Source organism: Erinaceus europaeus, chromosome 5 (genome assembly GCF_950295315.1).
Source record: "Erinaceus europaeus chromosome 5, mEriEur2.1, whole genome shotgun sequence".
Classification (NCBI taxonomy): Eukaryota; Metazoa; Chordata; class Mammalia; order Eulipotyphla; family Erinaceidae; genus Erinaceus; species Erinaceus europaeus.
This window is the reverse complement of record NC_080166.1, coordinates 47249376-47275893: the sequence shown is the minus strand read 5'-3', so window position 1 is coordinate 47275893 and position 26518 is coordinate 47249376. Positions and strand designations below refer to the sequence as shown.

At 38.6% G+C, this 26518-nt stretch overlaps 1 protein-coding gene across 1 annotated transcript; it reads right to left on the bottom strand.

The window, feature by feature from the left end:
- Window positions 1-1279: 1279 nt before the first annotated feature.
- SREK1IP1 (SREK1 interacting protein 1) lies at window positions 1280-26304 on the bottom strand. Its single transcript, XM_007534135.3, has 5 exons — window positions 26127-26304; window positions 16356-16403; window positions 5648-5791; window positions 4295-4367; window positions 1280-1574 (listed from the first exon to the last, which is right to left on the bottom strand). Exons 1-5 carry the CDS (start codon window positions 26137-26139, stop codon window positions 1409-1411), a joined length of 444 nt encoding a protein of 147 aa, XP_007534197.1. The 5' UTR covers window positions 26140-26304; the 3' UTR covers window positions 1280-1408.
- Window positions 26305-26518: the final 214 nt, after the last annotated feature.

Sequence of the window (26518 nt, the reverse complement as noted above, 5' to 3'; positions counted from 1 at the left end):
TACCATTTCAATAACTTCTAGCTGCACCACAGTGAGGTCCTTGTAATCTTTGGTGCTCTGCCATGATAACTAGTTGACTTTCAATGCTGCTACAATTAATTGTAGATGTTTGGCAATAAGTGATGCCCAAGTCTTAAGGAAAGTAAGACTGATCACTGAGAAATTAAAAATGTAAGAATTATTTATATCTACTAAGGTGTGTTTGAAAATGCTTACCCATATAAAATTTCCACTATTATACAAAGACTTTCATGATACAACTCACTGGCTCTTAGGTTTTTATTTAAAAAGTACAGCATAAAATTCTTAATCCTAATTTTCTGTCATTGCTCCTGAGTCTTATGACTAAAATAAAATAATACTCTAAACTTGTCAGTTATGAAATCATAAATTCAGTGCAAAATCAGCCTCAAAGCTACAAGTTATTCCAGGCAAATAAATACATAAGCGCATTTATAAAAATTGCCCACCTTACTAATAAAAAAAACTTTATAAAATTTACATAATGAACACAATAAAATTGTTCTAATTTAGATTTAGCTGTCATCCTCCTGAATAATAAGTTCTGTGTTGGAGGTATCACTTTAGGTGATGCCAATATGGCACATTTGTATAACAAACCAGGAGTCTACCTTAAACAAACAGACAAACAAATCTTGTTTAATACAGCATCATCTCTATGAAACTAATAGGTTAAGCTAAACTTATCATTTAACACAAGGAAATAGTTTAATTATAAAAAACAAAGGAGGCAGGAACTAGAAACTCTGCATTTCATAAAACAGTAAAACTGCAATAGATATTTTTCATCATCATCTTTCTGCTTGATATTATTTGTTAAAAAAAATCCTTGTCAAGACCAAAAAAAGCAGCTTACTGTCTTATGACATTCAAAAAAGTCAAGAGATTTAAAAACAGTAGTGAAGAATTTCACTATCTTAATGCATTATCAAGGAGATAAAGCTATTAGATTTTTCAGTGTCAAGAGCAAAGCATTATATGCTACCAGGTTTTGTCACTGCCTTAGTAATACTCATTAATTGCTAGGGAGGTTACCTATGTTGACTGCTGTGAAATCATTTATAATTAACTTGTGAAGTAGTAACAGTAATGAGACACATACAGACATGAATACCAAAAATAATATATTCTCTAAGTAAAATATTTATACTTCGGGAATGGCTATTAAGTAAAAAGACAGAATACTTATAACAATAGCACATAAAAAAATGTATTGCCAGAACATAATGGTTCTATGTACGAAAAAAAGATCTACATGGAAAGGGCCATGGTTTATTGGAAAGTATATAGCAAATTCAAAGGAAGGCCAACTAATTTTCAAAACCAGAATACTAAATTTAATGGTACACTCTAAAGTCTCAATTACTTTTTGGAGATTTCAGAACTATCATGGGGTTGAAGAATGCTTTTCCTTCTTTCTCTTCTTTTTGTCTTTTTTGTGATGTTTCCCTTTTTTTGATTTATTTTTTTTTTCTTTTTTCTTTTCTTTCTTCTGAGATTTTTGTTTCTTTTGTTTTGATGCGTCCTCTTCACTGGAACTGGATGAATAAGATCTATGAAAAATAATATACAGTGACTGATAATCACATTTATGACTGGTGGACAAATTTAACATGAATTTTCATGGCCATAAATCATTCTTAGAACAAGGTGTAAAGAAAGAAATTCAAACAAAATGTTTAAATGGTACTTATATTATCTTAAAATGCTAAATTCAGTGGTCCAGGAGATTATGCACTAGATTAGACTCTGTAGCATGAGGCCCTGAGTTCAATCCCTGGTAGCACATGTACCAGAGTTATGTCTGGTTCTTTCTCTGTCTCCTTTTCTCTTTCTCATTAAGTAATAAATAGAATCTTAAAAAAAAAATATATATATATATATATGCTAAATTCCAATTTTGGCTACTAGGTCACAGAAACTGATGAAACAAATACATTTATTTTGTTCAATGTGAATTATAGGTTTTATTTTTTAAAAGCTGTATTCATCTATTACATAAGACAGACCAAAAAGAGAGAGGACCAGAACTCTACACATGTGGTGCTGGCAATCAAATTCAGAACTTTATGATTTTAAATCTATTGCTCTAATGATTGCATCACCTTCAAGCTATATAATTATAAGTTTTATGTTCAGTAAAGATGAAGTAATTTTTCTGTAATTATAATTTTGTTGTACCCTTCAAAATCTTATAGGGCATGTGCCCAGTTTTATTATATAAAAAACTCACTGATTTACATAAATGCTTTTTAGCATAGTCCTTTAAAAGAGCCATAAAAGGACACAATTACATGAAAAGGGGTATAATTGTATCTTGGTATAAGTGGATGGAAGCTGAAAACTAGCAAATAAAGGCACTCTTGTTGATTCTTTTGATTTTTCAAGCTAAAGTACTTGGTTTCTCCAGATGCAGAGTGTTACTGGAGACCACTCATATTGCAAAATAATTTTCACTAATTACAGAAAGGATGTTTTCAAGTTGACACTGTATATAAATGAATGAGGATGATTTATAATTATACTTTATTTTTCTAATATTATACTAACACAACATTTGAAAAAAAAAAAAGCACCTACAGTTACTTAGGTTAGTAGTAAAAAAATTAAAGAGACAGTTCAGTGATCTAAACGTTGTTAAGTTAAAACCAGGGCCGTTAAGAGGTGGAGGAGAATTATGGGGCCCTGATGCATAATGAACTTGTATTCATATGTCAGTAACTGCACTGTAAAGCATTAACCCCCCTCAATAAAAAATCTACATTTCCCTAAAAAAATGGTGGTGCACCCAGTTAAGTGCACAGCTACCATGCATGAGATTCCAGCATGAAAGGCTCCACACCCCATGAGTGTAGCAGGTCTGCAGGTGTCTTTCTCTTTCCCTATTACTCCCTCACTTTCTCCCTGTCCTATCAAATGAACTAGAAAAGAAAGGGAAAAAAATGGCTACCAGGAGTGGTGGATTAGTAGTGCTGGTACTGACACCCAGCAGTAACCCTGGCTGCAAAAACAAAACAAAACACAAAACAAAAGAAAACAAAACATTAGAAGTTAAAACCCAAACAAAGAAAACTAAGCAGACATACAGGAGAGAAAAGTATACACGTAAGACTATAAGGCGGTGCCTGTGCCCATATAATGCTCATGTGTATTCTTCGATTGCTTTCCTTGTTTAGGGATTCTGGGTTTCTCTCCTTTCTATTAAGTTGTATTATATTCTAATCCTTCTGTACTTATTTAGACTCCTGGATATTTGCTGAGCTTATTTTCTTATCGATTTTCTTCACCTGTTACTCTTAATTCTTGTCTTTTCCTGTTTTTCTAAGACCCAGTTGGCCTCTGGATTCTGATTCTAGCTTCTCTCTGCACATTTTCCCCTTGGCCTTTTGTTACTGGATTTTCACATTTCAAGGAAAAAGCTAGATTTTGACATCTCAACTCTATTAGGTGGCATTATCTCAGCTAAATGTGCCCAGAAGATTTCACTTAATTTCATAGCCCGCCTGAGGTCTGTGAGACCCAAGATAGAAAGATTTGAATAAATGTCCTTATAAAACAAATATATTAAAATTTAGAAGAAAACAGACAATACTTTTCCTGTACACAATCCACCTTGCTGTGATAGTGCAAATTATTCAACAATGTACTAGTCAGACCACACAGTCATAAGTGGTTGATGAAGATTCTTAAAGATCTGAAGGAATTTTTTTAGCATAATTGAGTATGTAAAATATATTAATCATGTTATTTTGAGGATACAAGTATATAACCTCCAGCTTCATGTGTATTGAGGTGACTGAACATTGATTATCTTTATTTCTTTTTTTAACATAAAGCAATTTACAATTGGGTGGGGGTAGATAGCATAATGGCTATGCAAAGAGATTCTCATGCCCGAAGCTCCAAAGTCTGGTTCATTCCCCCACATCACCATAAGCCAGAGCTGATCAATTCTCTGGTTAGGAGAGAAAAAACAAACAAACAAAAACAACAAAAAAACCCAAGAAAATAAATTTATTATTGGGTGGGGAAAAACAGTATAATGGTTTTGCAAAAGACTTTTTTTAAGCCTGAGACTCTGAAGTTTCAGCTTCAGTTTCCTATACCATAAGGCAGATCTGGGCAGTGCTCTGGTTAGAAAATAAGTAATTAAATTTGTCACTTTACTAAAATAGTTGAATGTAATTCCAATTAAGAAGCTAGTAATATATTAAATTTAAAATCTACCCCAAATATAGTCTTGCTTTTATATAAAAAAAGTAAGAAAATATACCTCTTTCTTTTTTTTTTCAACTTGATCTTCTCTTTGCTTTTTGCTTTTTTCTTCTCTTCCTCTTCATTTATTCCTGTGTGTTAGGAGGGAAAGATAAAGTCACCTTGTATCTAGAGATTAATATGGCATGCCTACATTTTTTTAAGTAAAATTTTTGTTAGAATACTGCACTTTTCTTCTTGATTATTTTATTAATTAAAGCTTGATAAAAATATTATGCTTTTTCAATCTCTACCTAACTACCACAAAACAGAGCTGAGCAGTGGTCTTGTCTCTCTCTTTCTCTCTCTCTACCTCTATAAAGTAAAATAAATAAAATGTTAAAAGAAAAGCAGTATGTTCCTTGTAAAATTTCAAATACTACCAAGTATATTAAGTAAAAAAATTCAAGTTCATCATTTCTAATACCTATTAGCAAATCAATGACAAAGGTTTGAGGGCTACCATTCTAAGCTCTTAAAAAAGAAAGTGAAAAAAAAAAGTAAGTTATTGAATTTCCATTTTCAAATAAATTAGGATTCTGACATCGTAGGATCACTGGGCAGTGACAACAAATCTAGTAGTTATGTCACTGATGTCTTGGAGAGAATAAAAGTTACTCTCCTAAGCCTTGCCTCCTAATTCTATTACTAATGTTCTCTTTGATTTTAGGAAGAGTATTATATTCAAAGTCTATTGCCTTTCTTATACAGTATTACATAAAATACAAAAGCTATCTTAGTGGTAAATGTAGGAGAGCAATACATAAACAGAATGCAGCATAACATTTAAATTTTTAAAAAATTATTTATTTTCCCTTTTGTTGCCCTTGCTGTTATATTGTTGTAGTAGTTATTATTGTTGTTGTTTTTGTTGATGTCGTCGTTGTTGGATAGGACAGAGAGAAATGGAGAGAGGAGGGGAAGACAGAGAGAGGGAGAGAAAGACAGACACCTGCAGACCTGCTTCACTGCCTGTGAAGTGACTCCCCTACAGGTGGCGAGCCAGGGCTCTAACCAGGATCCTTACAAAGGTCCTTGTGCTTCGTGCCACGTGCGCTTAACTGGCTGCGCTACCGGACCCCCTCGTTAAAAAAAATTTTTTTTTAAATTCTTTCCCCCCTTTTGTTGCCCTTGTTGTTTTATTGTTATTGTCATCACTGTTGGACAGGGAGAAATGAAGAGAGAGGGGAAAGACAGAGTAGGGGAGAGAAAGATAGACACCTGCAGACCTGCTTCACCGTCTATGAAGCGAGACACCTGTAGGTGGGGAGCTGGGTCTCAAACTGGGATCCTTACACCATCGATCCTTGCGCTTAGTGCCACATGCGCTTTAAAGAAATTTTAAAGGATGGAAAGAAAACGTACTGCTTACTTTTTTCTTGCAGTGCCTGCAATTTATTTAGTTCTTCATTCTCTTCATCGCTCTCTTCACTGCTGGTGCTACTAACATCCAGAACTATGTCCCTTTTGGGGTCTACTCTGAGAAAATTACGGCATTCAAAAGTCAGGTGTCCAGCTAAGTAAACAAAGAAAAAATGTTAATGACAAAACTATAAAAGTTTCATGAAATTTTGTTGTATTGCTTCACGGTAAGAAACAAGTTACAATTTCAAAATTTTAATGCTTAGTTTTTACTTTTATTTTAGTGGGTAGTAGGTTTGCTTTCCTGAGTACAGCACTCAGAGAGAGAACTTTTCCCTTCTTCATCAAGGATTTCTAATTCAATAAACTCTCTTTCTCTTTCTTTTTCTCCTTCTATTTGTGCACTAGAAACATGCCATCATACTTTGGGTTTTTTTTTTTTTTAATTTTACTACACTAATTTTTTCTTTCTCAGCATGACTAGTATACTTGTCTATCAGCACAGGTGTGATTCATTGGAGTTGAAAAAAAAAAAAATCACCAGAACAGTACAATTGGATAGTGCACCTGCTTTCTCATGCATGTGACCCAGGATCAAGGAAGCATTGGTGCTATGGTATCTTCCTCTCTCTTTTTCTACCTGAAAAAAAAAAAAATCGATCTTGAGGAGTGAAATGAGAAAAAAAAATAAAGAAACCTGAAATAAATGAAGATAATATAAGAGAGTCATGGGACAATATTCAGAGGAACAGCATTCAAATCACAGAGTTGTGAGAGAAAAATGAGAGGACAAAATTCTTATGTGATGAGATAACAAGGGGTTAGGTTGTGATGCACTTGGTAGAATAGACATGTTATAATGTGCAAGGATCCAGGTACAAGCCTCTGGTTCCCCCCTTCTGGTGGGGGGTATCGGGAGAGGTGGAGCAGTATTGCAGGTGTCTCTCTTTCCTCTCTCCATCTCTATTTCCCCTCCCCCTTGATTTCCTCTGCCTCTATACAATAAATAAATAAATATTTAAAATTAAAATAATAGTTGAGAATTTCTTCAAACTCAGGAAGCAGACACTCAAGATAAGAAGCTATAAAAGTTCCAAACAAAATATATTCACAACGTAATATATTGTAATTAAAATGGCAAAAGATCAAAGAATTTTAAAAATAGCAAGAGAAAAATAAGGACTTACTTGCAAGGGAATTCCCACAAGATTATCAGTCGATTTCTCAACAGAAACTCAAGAACTGGCAGGATGTATTAAAATGTTGAATAGGAAAGACCTCCAGCTAAGAATATTCACTCCAGGGAGATCATCATTTAGGTGTGAAGGAATGATGAAGAGCTTTGTGGGAAATATCAGTTAAAGGAATTTATTACCACTAAACTGGTCCTTATGAAGGTAATGATATAAAAGGAGAATACTTCAAGGCATTTATGCCAGATGGACTAAGTTAATCGTCAAAGCAAGGAAAAACAAGTAAAGTCAAAGCCAAATATCTGGATTTTTGACTGCAGAACTGAGGTCACCAATTGGGCTGGGGAGCAGTAAGTAATCTGTAAAGGAGAGGATCTAATGTGCTTTGGTGAAGGGATACTGATATTTTGGTGGAAGGCGAGGTGTGGTAACATACTTTGTAGAGGTGTGAAATTGTACTTCTAAACCATTTACAGTATTGTAAATCAAGGTAACCAGAAAAACAAAGAAACTGTTAAAATAGTGGGTCGGACAGTAGAGCACCGGGTTAAGCACACATAGTATGAAGTGCAAGGACTGCATAAGGATCCTGGTTCGAGCCCTTGGCTTCCCCACCTGCCGAGTCTGCAGGTGTCTATCATTCTCTCTCACTCTCTATCTCTACTCTTATCTCAATTTCTCTCTGCTTTATCCAATAAACATGGAGGGGAAAATGATTAAAATAGAGATTTTAAAAAGTTTGATATTAAAACTGTCCTAGTAATGTGTTTTCCATTACTATTAGTTGAATCATATTACGTTTTCATTTTTGCGGGTAAAATTGTGGAGTGGTACCCAGAAGATGATACAGTGAGCAGGGAAGCATGTTGGGATGGGTGGTGGCACACCTGGTTGAGTGCACACATTACAATGCACAAGGACCCAGGCTGAAATGTCTGGTCCCCACTTGAAGGGGGGGGAGGGAAGCTTCACAAGTGGTGAAACAGTGCTGCAGGTGTTTCTGTCTCTCTCTCCCTCTTAGTCTCCCACTCCCCTCTCAATTTCTGTCTCTATCCAAAATACATAAAGAAAGATAAAAAAAAAGACACTCATAGAAGTTGAAAAATGAGACCAGAAGTGAAAACACAAAGCAGAACTTGGACTGGAGTTGGTGTATTGCACCAAAGTAAAAGACTCTGGAGTTGCGTGGGTGGGGGAGGAGTGTTCAGGTCCTGGAATATGATGGCAGAGGAGAGCCTAGGTGGTAGGCTAGAGTGTTATATGGAAATCTGAGAAATGTTACATATGTACCAACTACTGTATTTTACTGTTGACTGTAAACCATTAATCCCCCAATAAAGAAAAATTAAACAAATTACCAGAACCATAAAAATAAATAAAATAAAAAATCAGTATAAGTGTAAAAAAAAAAAAAGTCTTAAAACAAACAAATTAAAAGAAAAAAAACACACCAAAACTTGGAACCATAACATCCTGAGTTTGATTCCTGGCATCTTATGTTCCAGAGTGATGATCTGGCTATCTCTCTTTCTTTCTACCTCTTTATCCTGTGGTAATAAATAGTCTTCAGGAAAAAAAAAGTGCTAGTATACTAACTAACAGCTGCCAAGTGTCTCTCTCTATCACCTTATTTAGGAAATTTTTATATACTGATAGTTTTTTTTTTTTAATTTTCATACTTATTTATTTTCCCTTTTGTTGCCCTTGTTGTTTTATTGTTGTTGTAGTTCTTATTGTTGTTGTTATTGATGTTGTCATTGTTAGATAGGACAGAGAGAAATGGAGAGAGGATAGGAGGACAGAGAGGGGGAGAGACAGACAGACATCTGCAGACCTGCTTCACCTCCTGTGAAGTGACTCCCCTGCAGGTGAGGAGCCAGGGGCTTGAACCAGGATCCTTGTGCTTTGCGCCATGCGCACTTAACCGGCTGTGCTACTGCCCGACTTCCTGGTGTAGTTTTCTAATAATGGCATGTAATCCCTAGCACAAGCAGTTGAAGCTGGAGCTGAGCAGTGCTCTTGATAAAAATAAAAATTAAAAGGACATGTAGTTGAACTTGTTTATTTATCTAATCTGCTACTATAACAATGTTTAATGTTAATTTCTTTCGCTTGAGAAAAACAGTTGCTGTCTCACTGTAAACTGTAAATTTACTCTATGCCTACACATAGCATTAATGATAGCATACGTAAGTCCTTAACTCTTGGCTAGTTTTTCTCTTCTTTTTAATATTAAATTCATTTTATTTTAATGAGAGATAGAGACAGACAGACGATGATATCAGAAGATTGAACTTGGTACCTCGGAAAGTTTCAGATATGAAAGTTTATTTATTTATTTTTTTAACAGAGAACTGCTCAGCTCTAATTTATGGTGGTGCAGGGTATTGAACCTGGGACTTTGGAGCCTCAGGCATGAGAATCTCTTTACATAACCATTATGCTAGCAACCCACTGCTCTGAAAGTCTTTTGCATAAACTTAAATACCCACTAAGATTTCTTATCTTTTTTCCCTAGGTAGTGGGGAAAACATTTCTTTTTTTTTTCCTACATATTTTTGATAGAGACAAAAATAGAGAGGAAACGAGAAGATTGAAGAAAAAGAGAGTTATCTGCAGCACTGTTCACTATGTATGAAGCTCTCCCCCCCTCCCACAGGTGGGGACCAGTGGCTTGAACCTGGGTCCTTGTACCCTGTAATGTGTGCACTCAACCAGGTGTGCCATCACCTGGCTTCTGGCAGACTGTTTCTAATTTTCTCTCTACAGCTTCTGAGGAGTCCAGCTTTTGCTGCCAATGTGGAGGTTTCTAAGTCTTCACTGCACAGTCCATGAAAGTCTATCTCCCTTTGAACTCTTTTTCATTTCCAACACCAGGGGAGTCTCCTTTCATTCTTTGGATCTGAGTATTTTTGGTTGTTGTTACTTGATTTTCCCTCAGCATCTCTGTTTGGAACACTTGTTTATTCAACTTGATATTTTGGAAACAACTCTTGATGATACACTCTTACTTAGGACAGGTTTGCACTCAAATATCTCACACTGCAATGAATATTTTAAATAAATAACGATTACAGAAGTAACAGGCTCAGAGCAGCAGGTTAAGTGCACATGGCATGAAGTGCAAGAATGGTCACAGAGATCCCGGTTCAAGTTCCTGGCTCCCCACCTGCAGGGGGTGGGGGTCACTTCACAGGCCATGAAGCAGGTCTGCAAGTGTCTATCTTTCTCTCTCCCTCTCTGTCTTTCCGTACTCTCTTGATTTTTCCCTGTCCTATCCAACAATAACAAGGGCAACAAAATGGGAAAAATGGCTTCTAGGAACAGTGGATTCATAGTGCAGGCACCGAGCCCCAACAACAACCCTGGAGACAAAAAAAAAAGAAAAAAAGAAAAAAGAAAGACAACAAAAAGTAACAGGCTCTGTTCCACATTTTAAAAAGGCTATTTACTTATTTACTTGATAGGACAGAGAGAATTGAGAAGGGAATAGAGAGGGAGAGAGAGACACTTGCAACACTTTGTCACCACTCATGAAGCTTCCCCCATACAGGTGGGGACCAGGGGTTGAACTTGGGTCCAGGTTCTCTGTGTTCCACAATTTCTAATCTTCAATGAAACTGAACCTAACCTGATAATAGGATAACTTATACATATACAGTTTAGTTGTTTTTCTCATTGGGGGCTAAGTAAACTAAGGGCAATACAGACACACCTACTGCCAAAGTTTCTGTGCTCCACTTTCCCTGACAGCCAACAAAAAACTGACTCACACTGGATCAAAGAAAAAAAGAGCTGAAACCATTAAACTCTTAGCATCAATGAATCTCCATGACTAGGAATCTGAGTTCCTACAGAGGCATGCTATGGCCCTTTAGTAGCTGCCTATACAAAATGATGGGGTCTTTTTTTTACCCCCAGCAATGAAGAAATAACGTTCCAATTCACATGAAAGGTCTCAACTTGTAAAAACAATGTTGAAAATAAACAAAGGTGAAGAACTCACACTTTTGGATTAAAAGCTTACTACAAAAGCTATAGTTATCAAGACAAGATAATACTAGCATAAAGGTAGACACATAGACCTATGGAGTGAGCTAAGATTACAGAAATAAACCTATACTTTTATGGCAAATTAATTTCCGACAAGAGTGTCAAGTCCGTTCAGTGGAAAAAGATTAACTCCTTCAACAGATGGTGCTGGGACAACTGAATGTTTGAATGCAGAGAATGAAGTGGAACTACTGCCTCACATCAAATGCAAAAACTGACTCAAACTGGATCAAAGAAAAAAAGAGCTGAAACCATTAAACTCAGCATCAATGAATCTCCATGACTAGGAATCTGACACTGGATTTTTAGAGACTAGACCACTGGCACATCTGGTTGAATGCACATGCTGTATTGTGCAAGTCAGGGTTCAAACCTTCAATCCCCACCAGCAAAGAGGAGCTTCTCCAGGGGTGAAGCCGGCTTGTAGGTATCTTTATGTCTCTTCCTTTCTATTGCCCTCTTCCTTCTTTGTTGGGGCTCTGTGTAAGCTTGATAGAGCTTAGGGAGAACTCCTCCCCTCCTTGGATGGAGGTCTGAGAAGATACCCTCTTGTTAGTCTCTCTCAACCGAGGTGAGCAAAGGGGAGAAACCGTCTCTCAGACTAAGTTCTTCCCTTCCTGACTCTCAAGCCCGTGGAGACCTCACTGCCTCTCTCCATAACTGCAGGCCACATGGCTGCCTGCCTTATGGTTCATTCAAAGTTCACATAGTCATTCAGAGTTCACACAACCACCCCACTTCTGATCACTAAAGAAAACATACTCCATCACACACCTCTCTGACAACCATCAGTGAAGCACCAAACTTTATTTCCTTATAGCTTTGATACCTACCATGCTCTGTTTATCTTTACCCTACCTCACCCTGCTGACGTAACCCCTATGTTTCTCTCAAATACCTCTGGATAATTAAGTTGCTTGCATCATGGAGAATAATTGCCTTGACCTTTATGTATCTCATCAATTCCTGTCATGCCAACCCCCTACCATAGGGGCAAGCTGACCTTTAAGAAACCTGTAATTCCTGACATGTTTGAAATATGTTCTTTGTTTGGTTTTCTATTTAAACTCAATTCCACCTGCCAATAAACGAGATCTGTGCACACTTCAGTCTCCCCAGTGTCTTTGCTTTGTTTCATCCCTTGAGCAAGCGAGAGAGAACCGGTCGATTGCCTTCCTGTTGGAGATCACCCCGCCAGAAAGCCGACACTTCTTGGTTTTTCTCTATCCAGTAAATACATACAAATCTATTTTTTAAAATAACCTATAGCAGAAGCAATGAAACAAACAAACAGCAACAACAACAACAACAAAAACCCTGAAAAATTAAACTTCAAAATCCTCCCCTTTTTGCAAATAAATTATAAGTGGCAAGACAATATCAAAATGTAGGCATGTGATAGACTTCTGGAGGTGGGGCTACAGAGGAACAGTAGCTGTGTCTCTCCTCCCCTCCTCTCCCGTGTCAACTAAGAATAACAAAGAATATCACCTGAGAACACAAGACAAGCCTCAGAATACTCTGGGAACCCACCAAGTCATGGGTGAGTGCAAACACGTGTGGCTCATGGACAGAGAGGGGCATAAAGGGAGATTCCTAAGAGCTGAGATCCCGTAACTACTCGGGAGCAACTGATAACAGCCTGGCAGTTTGCCAGTTGAGGAGCCACCTCCAGTCTGAGTTTTATCAACAAATAAACTGCTGATGGGAGGAGAGTATCCCCTAAAACTCACCAAATCCAAATGTGAGTCTCCACTGCTACTGTCTCTTGGAGGTTGGAGCAGCAGCCGTGAGGCCCTATACTGACATGGGGGGGCAAAGACCTGATCGGGCAACTCAGGAGAAGACAGACACTGCCATTGGTCTGGAAGTGGGGCTGTACAGTGGGAGCCTCTCTACATTGTTCTCCTAATGAATCTGGAGACACACTGAACCCACGGAGTACAAACAGGATTTGTTTAGAAACTCACAGGGCCAAAAACTGCTGTGCAGCTTGGCTCTGGCTGAGGAAGCTGAATTGGGGTTGGGGCTTTCGACTCTTGGGGCATGAGAGTCTCTTTGCATAAACACTGTGCTATCTCTTCCTCACCCTGTGTTATCACTCCTACATTGAAAAAAATTCTTTATTTTTATTTCTTTAAATTTCTTCAATGGGGGATTAATGGTGTACAGTCAACAGTAAAATGCAATACTTTGTACATGCATAACAGTTCCACATAACAATACAACCCCCACTAGGTCCTCCTCTGCCATCATCTTTCAGGACCTAACCGACCCCCCACCCCCGCCCAACCCCGTCTTTTACTTTGGTGAAATGCACCAACTCCAGTCCAAGTTCTGCTTAGAGTTTTCCCTTCTGAACTTGTTGGTCAACTTCTGCCTATGAGTGAGATTATCCCATATTCATCCTTTTGCTTCTGATTTATCTCACTTAACATAGTATCTTCGAGCTCCATCCAAAATGAGGTAAAGAAAGTGAACCTGAGACTTTGGAGCTTCAGGAATGAGTCTCTTTGCACAACCATTATGCCATCTATCCCTGCTCACATTTCTCAGTTTTCCACATAACAATTCAACCCCTCGCCCTAAGGCCTCCTCTGTCATCATGTTCCAGGACCTGAACCCTCTCCTTCTACCCCAGAGTCCTTTACTTTGTTGCAATACACCAGACCCAGTCCAAGTTTTGCTTTGTATTTACTGTTCAACTTTATTTTTTTGTAATTGGATTTGTTTCATTGCAGATGCCTTTAAAATTTAGATAGAAAAGAGTTCTGCCAATATTTTCCTCTAAGTATTTGATAGTTTCTGGTCTAACATCCAAGGGGTGATAGTGGAGACTGTCCCAATATCTGAAGGAAGGCTGGGGTATCCTGCCCTGACAATCGAGGAAGACTGGTCCTGAAATGAGTGCAGCCTGCAAGGTTCCCAGCTGTGACAATGAGCTGCAAGCTCAGACCAGTAGGGATACAGAGGCTCTGGTGCTAAATGTAAATATCTATGGGCCCTGGGTTGGGTGGATGGAGGTAAATAGTTCATTTTACTCATAGAATTCTGTTAAAGAGGGAGTCGGGCTGTTGCGCAGCGGGTTAAGCGCAGGTGGCACAAAGCACAAGGACCGCCATAAGGATCTCGGTTCGAACCCCGGCTCCCCACCTGCAAGGGAGTCGCTTCACAGGCGGTGAAGCAGGTCTGCAGATGTCTAACTTTCTCTCCTCCTCTCTGTCTTCCCCTCCTCTCTCCATTTCTCTCTGTCCTATCCAACAACAACAACAACAATAATAACTACAACAATAAAATAACAAGGGCAACAAAAGGGAATAAATAAATAAAATATTTAAAAAAAAAAGAATTCTGTTAAAGAATGGGAACTACTTTCTGCCCTAATCCAACTTTCTAGCCCTTTTCTCTACTCTGACACCATTTTCTCAGACAATATCTTTATGCAACTTCATGCTAGCTCTCAAACTCAAGCAAAAACACCACAGTTGTGGGCCCCTAGAAACATGCCTAAAATGGACTGCATAGCTTCCTCCCACCCTAAGATCCCTAATCTCATATGCTCTGTTCCTACTTTTTGGTTCTTGTTTTCTCACTGTATGCTCTGCCACCTTCCACACACCAAGTTGCAAATGCTACCATGATTCCATCCTGATTTCACTGGGCAGATGACCTCACCAATGTGTCCTAGAACCTTACCTCTCCAGAGCTCTACCCCACTAGGGAAAGATAAAAACAAGCTGGGGGTATGGAATGACCTGCCATCACCTATGCCCAGCAGAGAAGCAATTACAGAAGCCAGAATTTCAACCTTCTGGATGCCCCAAACAATTTGGATCCATACTCCCAGTGTGGGAAAAGTGATAGAAGAGGATAAGAGGGCTTTAAACTCCAGCTCCGTCAGGACCCAGAGAGAGGTGGAAAAAGGGAAGAACACTCGGATGTAGTAATAGGGTTATACGTGGCTTGGAGGGGAAGAGAGCACAGGACCTGGAAGAAAAAGTGGGCAATTACGTACAAATACAGACAGATAGCTGTAGAGCTGACAGTTAACCCATGTCTGCAACCTTGGGAAAACTACAGTGGCTTGTAGTGGAGGGATCAAGGATTCTGAGCTCTGGTGGTGGGAATTATATAGAATTATACACCTGCTGACATGTAATTCTGTAAATCAATATTAAATCACTAATAAAGTTTACAAAATCCCTCTCATCCCTATTTTATTCAAAAGGAAGCAATTTTTTTTAATGAATTTGATTATTAAGAACAACCCAACCTATTCACAAGGTTTTTAGACAACATGGAAAACAGCAAATGCTGCTGTTATCAAAGCTTTTGGAACTGTTGTATGTAATGAAATAATATTTCTTCATAATATTCAATTACAAATTTATTATTAGTTTTTAATGTATGTTCAGCCTCCAGGATCATCACAGGGGCTCAATGTTTGTACACCTTCATCATTCCCCCGTTTTTTTTTCTTTCTCTTTTATAAAGGGTCAAAGACAGAGAGATGAAGAGGAACAGAGAGACACAGAAGAGAAACGCCTGCAGCACTGCTTTACTCCCTATGAAGCTTGCCTCTTACTGGTGTGGAACAGAGGTTTCAAACCCAGGTCCTTGCACATAATAACATGTGCACGCTACTGGCTGCACCACCACCTAGCCCTGACAAATAAAGATTTAAAATATACATGCTTATGTGTACATCCCACCTCCCTCATTAATCATAATGGATTTAATACTTATTAAATCACACTTTTGCTATTAAGCAGAAATGCTGGTATCATTACTTATGAAAAGTTTAATAAAGAGGAAAACTTTTAAAAAATATTTATTTATTTATTTATTCATTCCCTTGTTGCCCTTGTTTTATTGCTATAGTTGTTATTATTGTTGTTATTATTAATGTCATTTTTGTTAGATAGGACAGAGAAAAATGGAGAGAGGAGAGGAAGACAGAAAGGGGGAGAGAAAGACACCTGCAGAGCTGCTTCACCACCTGTGAAGTGACTCCCCTGCAGGTTAGGGAGCCGGGGGCTCGAACTAGGATCCTTAAGCTGGTCCTTGCGCTTTACGCCACCTGCCCTTAACCTGCTGTGCTACCACCCGACTCCCAAGAGAAAAACTTTTATAAAGTTTGCAGTGCTTTCTCTTCTTCACCTACATTTTAGAAGAATACTGAGTCAAAGAGTAAGCACATATGCATTTTGCTTTTACAGTCTACTTTCTCCAAACTCTTTCATCAACTACTCCACTTGTACTTAGTTACTAGATACATAGTCACCTGCCGCTAAGTACGCAACAAGGAAAGTGAATATCTGGTACTTAAAAGGAATTTCTAAGTCATCTGCGAATGTAAGCTAAATAACAGAGTTGAGTGACTATGTCCAGGGTCCTGAAATCAGGAATGCTAAATCATATTGTCTAAAGAGCCTATGATTCACTATTCAAAATGGAATTTTCAGTACTTACGGTAGCCACATTTCTTGCAGCCTGCTCGGACACTGTCCTTGTTGCAACCTGAAATACAGTTTAAGGCGACATCAGACAAATAACACCAAACATGTTAGTAGTGAGAGGACTAAGAATAACATTTGTCATAGAATTAAAACAGCATTTATCAACTGTTCTGGAGCTGGAAGTCTATAATCAAGGCTGTAGCAGATTCAGTGACTGGTGAGGACCCACTTCTTGGTTCACAGACAGCCATCTTTTCCCTGTGTACTCAGATGGCAACAGAGGTAAGAGAACTTTATGATATCTCTTATATAAGAACACTAATCAAGATTAGATGTCTTCATCAAGATCTAATCATCTCTCAATGGTCCACATTCTAATACCATTTCACAAGAGATAAGGTTTCAACATACAAGTTTTGGAAGATAAAGATTTATTTACTTATTTATTTTTTGAAGACAGACTATAACATTCTTCTCTTTCCCCCAATTCACAGACTTTCCACATGAATAATCAAAACTTTTTTCAATTTTGTAACATCCCTTTTCCTCGCCACTAAAACTGAGGAAGACTCTACAGTCAAGAAAAGTAGTGCCAGGATGTTTATAGCATGGTAGATTTTATAATTGCTCCCTGAGAACCAGCTCGTGGTTATTTCTTTTGATTTTGATAGAATCAAGAGGTAGACTTACAGATAGGGGTCCCAGAGCCCAGGCAGAGAAGATCTGGTCAATATAAAATATATCCCTGGTGAATTCTAGCCACCACTTTTCCATACATGAATGGTATAATTGTGTATTCCTCTACTGAATATGCCCACCTTGCCCTTCATAGACACGTATAATTTTCCCTGGAAAACTTTTAAATATGTAGAGTCCATATGTCTATTCTGCATAAAACCAGGGCCCCAACTTCCTCCTTTTGAAGCTCCCCTGAAGCTTTGTTCTACAGTCTCTGCTATTTCGACACGTTTCCTGGGAAGTCCTCAATAGAAACCCCCCTTTTTTTCTATTGAGATTTTTCTGTGATTTTTTGAAGACACGTGCAAAATACATTCATTTCAACTTAAAGGCACCAAAATCAAACTTGTTCTAGCAACAACTCATAAATCCAGAATCATATCTAAGTTCCATTAAGGATGAGATGCAAGAGCTATGAAACTGAAGCCAAGCAGATTAGATTTTTTTAAGTGGTAGGATATATATATACACATATCCTATTCAAAAGGGAGAAATCGGAAGGGAGAAGGAAGCAGTGACAGCTCCTATGTAAGTCTAAAACCAAATAAGGCAATTAATATTGAATCCTAAGTTTTGAGAATAATCTTTTTTTGGTTCAATGCTTTGCCAATAGCTCTGCAGTAGTATCGCCTTTTGACCTTAGGAGATTCCATTCTTTGACAGCACAATATGCACCAACCGTCCTCACCTTGTATACACTGGATTCTAGCTGAAATGATGCCTATGTCCTCTAAAGAAATAGCCACCATGACCCTCATCATAATATGACCCGGCAAATTTGTACTAAAGATAACCAAGATACAGGGCATGTGGGAAGTGGAGGCTATGGTGTGAGGTGATGCAAAAGAAGGTTCTACAGGGGAGTCAGGCAGTAGCACAGCGGGTTAAGTGCACATGGTGCGAAGAGCAAGGACTGGTGTAAGGATCCCGGTTCCAATCCCTGGCTCCCCACCTGTAGTCGCTTCACAGGCGGTGAAGCAGGTCTGCAAGTGTCTATCTTTCTCTCTCTCTCTTCCCCTCCTCTCTCCATTTCTCTCTGTCTTATCCAACAACAACAATAACTACAACAACAATAGAAAAATAAGGGAAACAAAAGGGAAAATAAATAAATATTAAAAAAAAAAAAAGAAGGCTCTACAGGCCTCCTTCCACCCTGCATTTTCACTCACAGCCTGAGATAAGAACGGCAACTCTGTAGATCTCTGATCTACTTATGGGGTCACCCTTCCATTGTGTTCCTTTGAGAACTGCACTAATACTGTTTGCCTTATCTATAGTGCTCTGTCCACACAGGCTTTCTCAGTTCTTTCAAAGTGGCTGAGAATTTCATAAATATTTTAAGTTGTACTCCTTTTCTGTTTAACAGCTTGGCCTTTGTATGCAAAAGGAACATGAAGACTTGGAAAAAAAAAAAACTTTTGAAATTCACAGTGACAACCAAGGGCAATTATCATTATATAAAGTTTAGCAAAGTCATAAGAAAAAAGACCAATGGGGGGAAAATGGGTGAATGAACTGAACAGAAAGTTTAGTAGACAGAAACAGAAACAAACTTCAGACACCTGGCAGTCAATCTTATTTTAAAAATAAGTGAAATATACATTGTATGTTGGGGGCCAGGTGGTGGCACACTTGGTTAAGCGCATACATTACAGTGTACAAGGATCCAGGTTCAAGCCCCTGATCCCCACCTGCAGGGGGAAAGCTTCAGGAGTGGTGAAGCAGGGCTGCAGGTTTCTCTCTGTCTCTGTCTCTATCTTCTCTCAATTTCTCTCTGTCTCTATACAACAATAAATAAATAAAACATTAAAAAAATTAAAAAAAAAGAAAACATTACATTGTATCTATACTGGGATTCCATTTTCAGTATCAGAGCAGCTACCACAAGAAAAGTTAAAAGAAGATGTGGGGGCTATTCTGAATAATGGTGGAAGAACTGTTAATATCAACTCTATGAAAAGCAGGCTAATAAAAATAACGTTATCAGATCTGTCATAGTGTAGATATTGAGGTATGAATAGAAAACAAAGGAACTGGCCTACATTGCAAAAGTGGATGGGAAAGTTAGCATGGGGCAGTTATTAAGATTACAGGCCCATCTAAACCTCTAGCAAATCCCTCTCTCCACCTGATGGCCATCTCCATCAGGAACAATATCATAAACCCTCTTATGGGCCTCTACAAGGACCTTGCCCTCGAGTTGGAACAATGATAGGGACTGCCCCACTCTCTGAAGGGAGGTTGGGTCAACATTACCACTGGAGGAGGAAGGGTCCTGCAGTGAGTGCCGCTTCCGGTGCTGAATATGGGCCCTAGATCAAATCGGTGGAATTTACAGTTAATATTTATATACTTTCCCATATTTGGGAGCTACTTTCTGTCCTTATCCAGCTTTCTGGTCCTACTTCCAACTCTGATACCATCTCCCCAGACAATACCTTTAGCACACCTGCATGTTAGCTATCGGGATCAGGCAAAAACTAGTAAAGTCATGGACCCCTTGGAATATACCTAAAATAGACTTCCTAGCTTTTTCCAAAATGGAGACCCCAAATCTCATCTGCTACATTCTTACCTTTAGGTTCCTTAGTGGTTTTTCAGACACCAAGTTCCAGATGCTACCATGATGCCAACCTGATTTCCCTGGGCAGATGACCTCACCAATATGTCCTGGAACCTCAAGTCTCCAGACCCCCACCCCATTAGACAGAAACAGGTTGGGAGTATGGATCGACTCACCAATTCCCATGTCCAATGGAGAAGCAATTACAGGAGCCAGACCTTCCACTTTCTGCAACCCATATGATACTGGGCCCATACTCCCAGAATATTCTTATCCCAGGGATAAGAATAGGAAAGTTTCCAGTGGAGGGGGTGGGATACAGAACTCTGGTGGTGGGAACTGTGTAGAACTGTAACCCTTTTATTCTATGGTCTTGCTGATCATTATTAAATCAATAAAATAAATAAAGATTACAGGTGCACGGGAAAGCTCCCAAAGGTTAAAAGCATCAGGTGTAATTTCTTTAGGTCTATGACATCGGACCTCCCACCTCCCATCCTGCCTTTGTACCCTGTCCAAAGTAAAACAGAACAGTAGTAGTAATGAAAAGGACAACTCAAATGCTAAATCAACAATTGAGTACGTCTTTGCTGTTGGTCATACCAAACCCTGACAGCATAGGCTGATGAGGAACTGATTATGTAGGACTAAAACACCTGTAGACTTGGCAAGGGACTGGGTCCATCAGAAAGTGCTGACTCTGATAAAACATGTAATTCATGTTTTATCATGGGGGGAAGTGGGGACTGGAAAGAAAATATCATTAAAATCCCCTTGTCTAGAACCCTATGGCATGGGAGAAGATCTTTACACAACACACATCAGACAAAGGACTAATAACCAAAATACATAAAGAGCTCAGCAAAATTAGTACTGAAAAAAACCAAGCAGCCCTATTAGAAGATGAAGTGAGGAAATGGACAGAAATTTCTCCAAGGAGGAGATCCAGAGGGCAACAGATAAATGAGAAGGTGTCCAGAGTCACTGATCACCAGAGAAATGCAAATAAAGATAACAATGAGATTTATGGCTTGTGAGAACGTCACACATCAGAATGACACGACAAATGTTGAAGAGGATGTGGAGAAAAAGGGACACTTCAGCACTACTGGTGGAGTGTAAAATGGTCCAACTATTGTGGAAAGCAGTATGGAGTTAGGACACTATAAATGGACCTACCCTATGATCCAGCAATTCCTCTCCTGGGGATTTACCCAAAGGAGACAGAAACACCTATCAGAAGAGATCTGTATATCTGTGTTCATAGCAACACAACATGTAGCTGCCAGAAATTGGAAGCAGCCCAGATGTCCAACATTAGATGAGTACCAAAAAACAAACAAACAAAAAAACACAGCGATATATATATCTCATATACATATATATCATCATATATATATGATGGAATAGTACTCAGCTATTAAAAACAATGTGGTTGTCTCCTTTGCATCCTCTTGGATGAAACGTGAAGACGTCATATTGCGTGAGATAGGCCAAAGAGAGGACAAATACCAAATGATCTTACTTATACCAAAGCAAAGGACTCTGGGGAGAAAGGGGAAAGGAGGAGAAGGGAGAAGGAGAAAACTTTGGTTGCTGAGTACACAGTGAAATTGTATGCATGTGTCAGTGAACGCACTATCAGCCATTAACCCCCCTCAAATAAAAAAAAAAATTAAACAGTTCACTGTCTGGACAGGAATGTTGCAGCTCTCTTCTGCCCACTTCTCTTAATAAATTTTAAACATACTCATACTTACTTTCATTTTTAAGATATGAAAAGTGCACAATGCAGAACAATACTTTTGTTATGTGTAGAAAGGGCTATCCATAAGTAAAATGCACATCTGTATCTATCTATGTAGACACAGATCTGACAGGTATGCAGGAAAAAAAAAAACTCTGTAAGGATATACTGTTTACCAGAACAAAAGAGAAAGGAAGAGAAAGGAGGAGAAAGGAAGGGGAGAGAGGGTTCGGAGAGGGAGTTAGGGTCCTGGTGCAGGATGGTGGAAAAGGACCTATGCTGGGGTGAGAGTTCTTTTTGGAAACCTATCAGAGAGAGATGGGAGACTGTACCCAGGTATCAACAACTGTACTGTAAGCCATTAACTACTCAATAAAGTGATTTTTAAAAAGTGAGAGACATGTCACTATCCACAGTTGATCTCTTTAAAATCTGAAATGAATGTATGTCTTCTCAAAGTCAATCAGCCAACACTCAATTCCTTTAAACATATAAAAATCTATGAGTTATTATACAAACAATCATTGGTAAGGCTTCTGCTGATTTTTTTTTCTCAAACTTTTATTAACTTATAGCTTCAGGAACAAATTTTAGAAGTGTTTATCTCTGATGTGTTAGTAAATTAATAGAATTGGGGCCAGGTGGTGACATACCTGGTTGAGTGCACACATTACAGTGCTCAAGGGCCTGGGTTCAACCTGTTGTGGTGAAGCTTTAGAAGCAGTGTTACAGGCCTCTCAGTCTCTCTCACTCACTCACTTTATCTTCCCTTCCCTCTCAATTTCCTTATCTCTACCCAAAATATGTAAAATTCAAAATTAAAAAAAGAAAGCCTTAAATAGAAACTTAAAAAAAATAGTAGTATTACTAAGAATACTAAACAACATAACTATTAATGTAACATCAAGGGCATTAAGTTTATTTTTTTATATATTAAAATAGATTTACTCAGTTTAGAAATTAGCTTGCAAAGCAGGGAAGAGCACAAGTAATTGGGCTAGGACTTTATCTTGAGGTAATTTAATGGAGTAGAGATCATCAGTTTGTGTAGATTCAAAAAATGAAAGCTTCACTGAAACCCTCTTTAAGCGTTCTTGAAATAAAAACTAGAATTTTTCAAAGTAGCGTACTATTATACACAGAATATATATAAAAAAAAACCCTGCTGAATAGTGACTATAAAACGAACAAGACTTTTTGTGTTTTTGTTTGCAAAAAAAGCCAAGTCATTACTTTATAGTCATATATTGTAATAACCATTAGCAGGACCACATACAAAAAAATGTCATGTATGAGCTTTGTGTCTGTAAGGAAAAGAGTATAACACGGCATTTGTTCTCCTTGATGATCACCTCAAAAGTCTTCAATGGGAAGCTGGGCAGTAGCTCAGTGGGTTAAGCGCACAGGGCACAAAGCGCAAGGGCCAGTGTAAGGATCCCAGTTCGAGCCCCCAGCTCCCCACCCGCAGATAGTCACTTCGTAAGCGGTAAAGCAGGTCTGCAAGTGTCTCTTTCTGTCTTCCCATCCTCTCTCGATTTCTCTCTGTTCTATCCAACAACAACAGCTATGACAATAACAACAATTACAACAAGGGCAATAAAATGGGAAAAATGGCCTCCAGGAGCAGTGGATTTACAGTGCAGGCACCAAGCCCCAGCAATAACCCTGAAGGCCAAAAAAAAAAAAAAGAAAAAAGCCTTCAATGGGCCCTTATTTTCTTTTAACACACTGTTCTGATTATCATTGAAGAAATTATTTTACCATTTTCTCTATCTGTATTTTTTTAATGGCGGCTGCATTGTATTTTTTACAGTGCCACCACCATTCCCATTATCTCAATTTTTCTTGGGTTTAAATAGCTTAGCTATGTCTTCCCATCTCACTAAATGGCACAATTTAAGGTTATTACACTTCAAAGCACTTCTGAATTGAAAAAAGGCTATATATCTATAATGCTGGTCTATGTTTAGTGGAAGTTCAATAATGGTTTCAAAGTCACTTTTTATTCCCTTCCTCCTGCAAGCATATTTTCATTATATACCAGACTTAGTTTTATGAGGGGATGGATTGAAATTTGGTACCTGTACATGTAGGTGCTCAAAATGCTTTTTCAAATGATGAAATCATCAGTGACAGCAGGTCAACCGCAGATGCAGCTATGCAACTCAAAGGTCATCAGGGCTGATTTGGTCTGTCATGACAATGCAATCTCCTGTGCAGACTGGCCTTTCTCTACTGGCCCTTATATGTTGCTATTCCTCATCTTTCAGACCCAAAGTTTCCTTCACATCCTATCTGCTTCTCCCAAGTAATGTCAGCCACTCCCATGGTATTAATTCCTATTGCAGGTGTGGATAACAAATTGACCCAGGCATCTTTCCCAAGATACGAATGTCTAATTGACATATCCAATTCTATGCCTTGACTGCACTTCAACTAGCCTCAACCTAAAGTCACTAGCCCCTTAAAATCTAGTTCTCAGGTGCAAGCAAGCTCTATCACCCTATTACCTAATTTATCCACAGTGAATAATCACAGATTTTTAGAGTACTACCAGGGATCCTGGTGGTGGTGCATAAGGATCCAGGTTTCAGCCTGTGTGTCTCCACCAGCAGGAAGCTTCATGAGCTATGAAACAATGTTGCAGTTTTCTATCTCCCTCCTCCCTCTAAATTTCTCTATTTCTATCCAAAATAAATATATACATGATACTTCTTTAACAGTTTTTACTCCATTCTGTTTACTTTTTCCCTTTCCTACTCAGTTCATACCTCAGGCATCAGCAAAAACTAATCAGAATTAAATCTAACTGGTGGTTTTGCCTCCAGACAGATCCCCTCCAATCAACTGTGTAGTCAGAATAACTTTTCAAAAATTAAATCTATTTTAAAACACTTTAATGACTTCCCATCTTAGGAAAACATCCACTCTTAAAAACTAATCAGAATTAAATCTTTTTTTTTAAATACATTTTTTAAAATTTATTTTATTTATTTATTCCCTTTTGTTGCCCTTGTTGTTTTATTGTTGTAGTTATTATTGTTGTTGTCGTTGTTGGATAGGACAGAGAGAAATGGAGAGAGGAGGGGAAGACAGAGAGGAGGAGAGAAAGATAGACACCTGCAGACCTGCTTCACCGCCTGTGAAGCGACTCCCCTGTAGGTGGGGAGCCGGGGTTCGAACCGGGATTCTTATGTCGGTCCTTGTGCTTTGCGCCACCTGCGCTTAACCCGCTGCACTACAGCCCGACTCCCCAGAATTAAATCTAACTGTTGGTTTTGCCTCCAGACAGCTCCCCTCCAATCTACTGTGTAGTCAGAATAACCTTTCAAAAATATAAATTTATTTTAAAACCCTTTAATGATTTCCCATGATCTTAGGAAAACATCCATACTCTTGTCAGGGGTTATAGCATCCTTTAAGAACGGAAAACTAACTTGTAAGTTATTATCTTAAAATGGCAAAATGGATAATAAGCACTTAAGTCTAGAGGAGCTTGAGTGAGAGACCTGTAACTACACCTTTTTTTGTAATGGGAAAATTGCCTATAAGATGGAAATAACAACTATCTTGCATTATTATTATGAAGGTTAAGTATGATGAAATACAATGCTAAATATGGTATCTGACACCTATTAAATGCTCAGTAAAAGTTAGCTATTGTTATTGGCTCAGTAGATTTCTGTATTTTCCTTTCTTCATTTTCTTCTTTCTTCCTTTACATATCAGATTCCTCTAACTCCTCTTACTCCACACCTCCTACAGTTCTTCAGGTCACACCCTTTGGAAAGTCCTCTCTGTTTCATTAGGTGCCCTTACCACCCAATAAATTCTCTTCTAAAGACTATTACCCCTGACATACACTTGGTCATTTTTGCTCACTGGTAAACTGTAAACTCTGTGTGAAGAGCTACTGTATTGTTCATCACTATATCTATAATGCCTTACAACTGCTCAGAACACAGTACTTAATAAAGATTGCTACTGTGTGTTAAGTGAATGCAGTTCTTCTCTCATAATCTCACACTAGTCTTCAAACTGCAACTGGCAGAAAAGTAAAACTTTCCTATCACAGCTACCTCGTTCAGAAATGTATGGCGAATAAGTATGGTGAAAACAAACCAACTGGGCAACGTAAAATAAAACTCTTACTTCATAGAATTCACTGGTTTTTTTTGGTCAGCATCCTGTTCGCAAGATTGAGAGCTGGCAGCAACAAGAGAATTATATCATCAGCCTTCTCATCCTGTACTAGATGCAGAAGCTAACAGGGAAAAGTGACTGATAGATGGCCATTACATACACCATGAAACGTCGACCCCCAGGCAGTTAATTTCGCCCGTCCCTGGCTACTGGGGCCTATATTATGTGTTCCCATCTTAAAAGTTAAGGCTAGAGTTCTTGATTTTTTTTTTTTTTGGTGCCTTCTTTGTGGGCCTATAGTTTCAGTCCTTCTCCTTCCTCTCACCCCTCCCCTCCCACCCTCTCTCACTATAATCACACACTTTCGCTGGAATCAATCCATTTAATGCCAATAAGAGGTAGCCAGGGCAGGGAAGTTAGTTTCTTGCTACTTTCCTTCAGAGTTAACTTTGGTGTGTAAGCTTTGCTCAGGTAAGCCAAAAGAACCTACATAATAACGTTGCCGCCTAATCCTATAGGCACTACTCTCCACCCCAGCGCTCCCCAATCCACCCTTCCGGCCAGGAACCCAAGTTCCCTGTGTTGATCTTCACCTGGGACTGCCATGACGCTGGAGGAACGGATCACAGAAGGAGCCCCAGACTTTGCGAGAACTGGTTTCACGCTGGCCTGAAGGACAATGCACAGGGAAGTCTGGCGCTTCCTCTCACCTGCGCCACGGTGCCTTCCTGACGGTCTCAGAAGGCCCAATAAGCCTTTGCGGAGCGCGGAACCAAGTACCCACTGACGCAGTTTCCGGGGGAGGCATGTTTGCAGCCCTCACATGGTCTGAACCATTACACCAAATTTAGGAGGGAAGTTACTAAGACTTACGCACTTTGTACAGTGAAGTAAACAACACCATGAATCAAGAGTACATTGGGAAACATTTTAATATAAATTAAATTGACCTGAAGATGTTTAGTAATAATTTCCCTTTCTTAGA

Excerpts from the sequence above, each read along its gene's own strand:
- SREK1IP1 (XM_007534135.3), bottom strand. Across the intron at positions 5,792-16,355 it reads CTGCAAGAAATGTGGCTACC|CTGGACACCTGACTTTTGAA; the intron begins GTAAGTACTGAA and ends TTGTTTACTTAG. Across the intron at positions 1,575-4,294 it reads TTGAAAAAAAAAAGAAAGAG|ATCTTATTCATCCAGTTCCA; the intron begins GTATATTTTCTT and ends TATTTTTCATAG.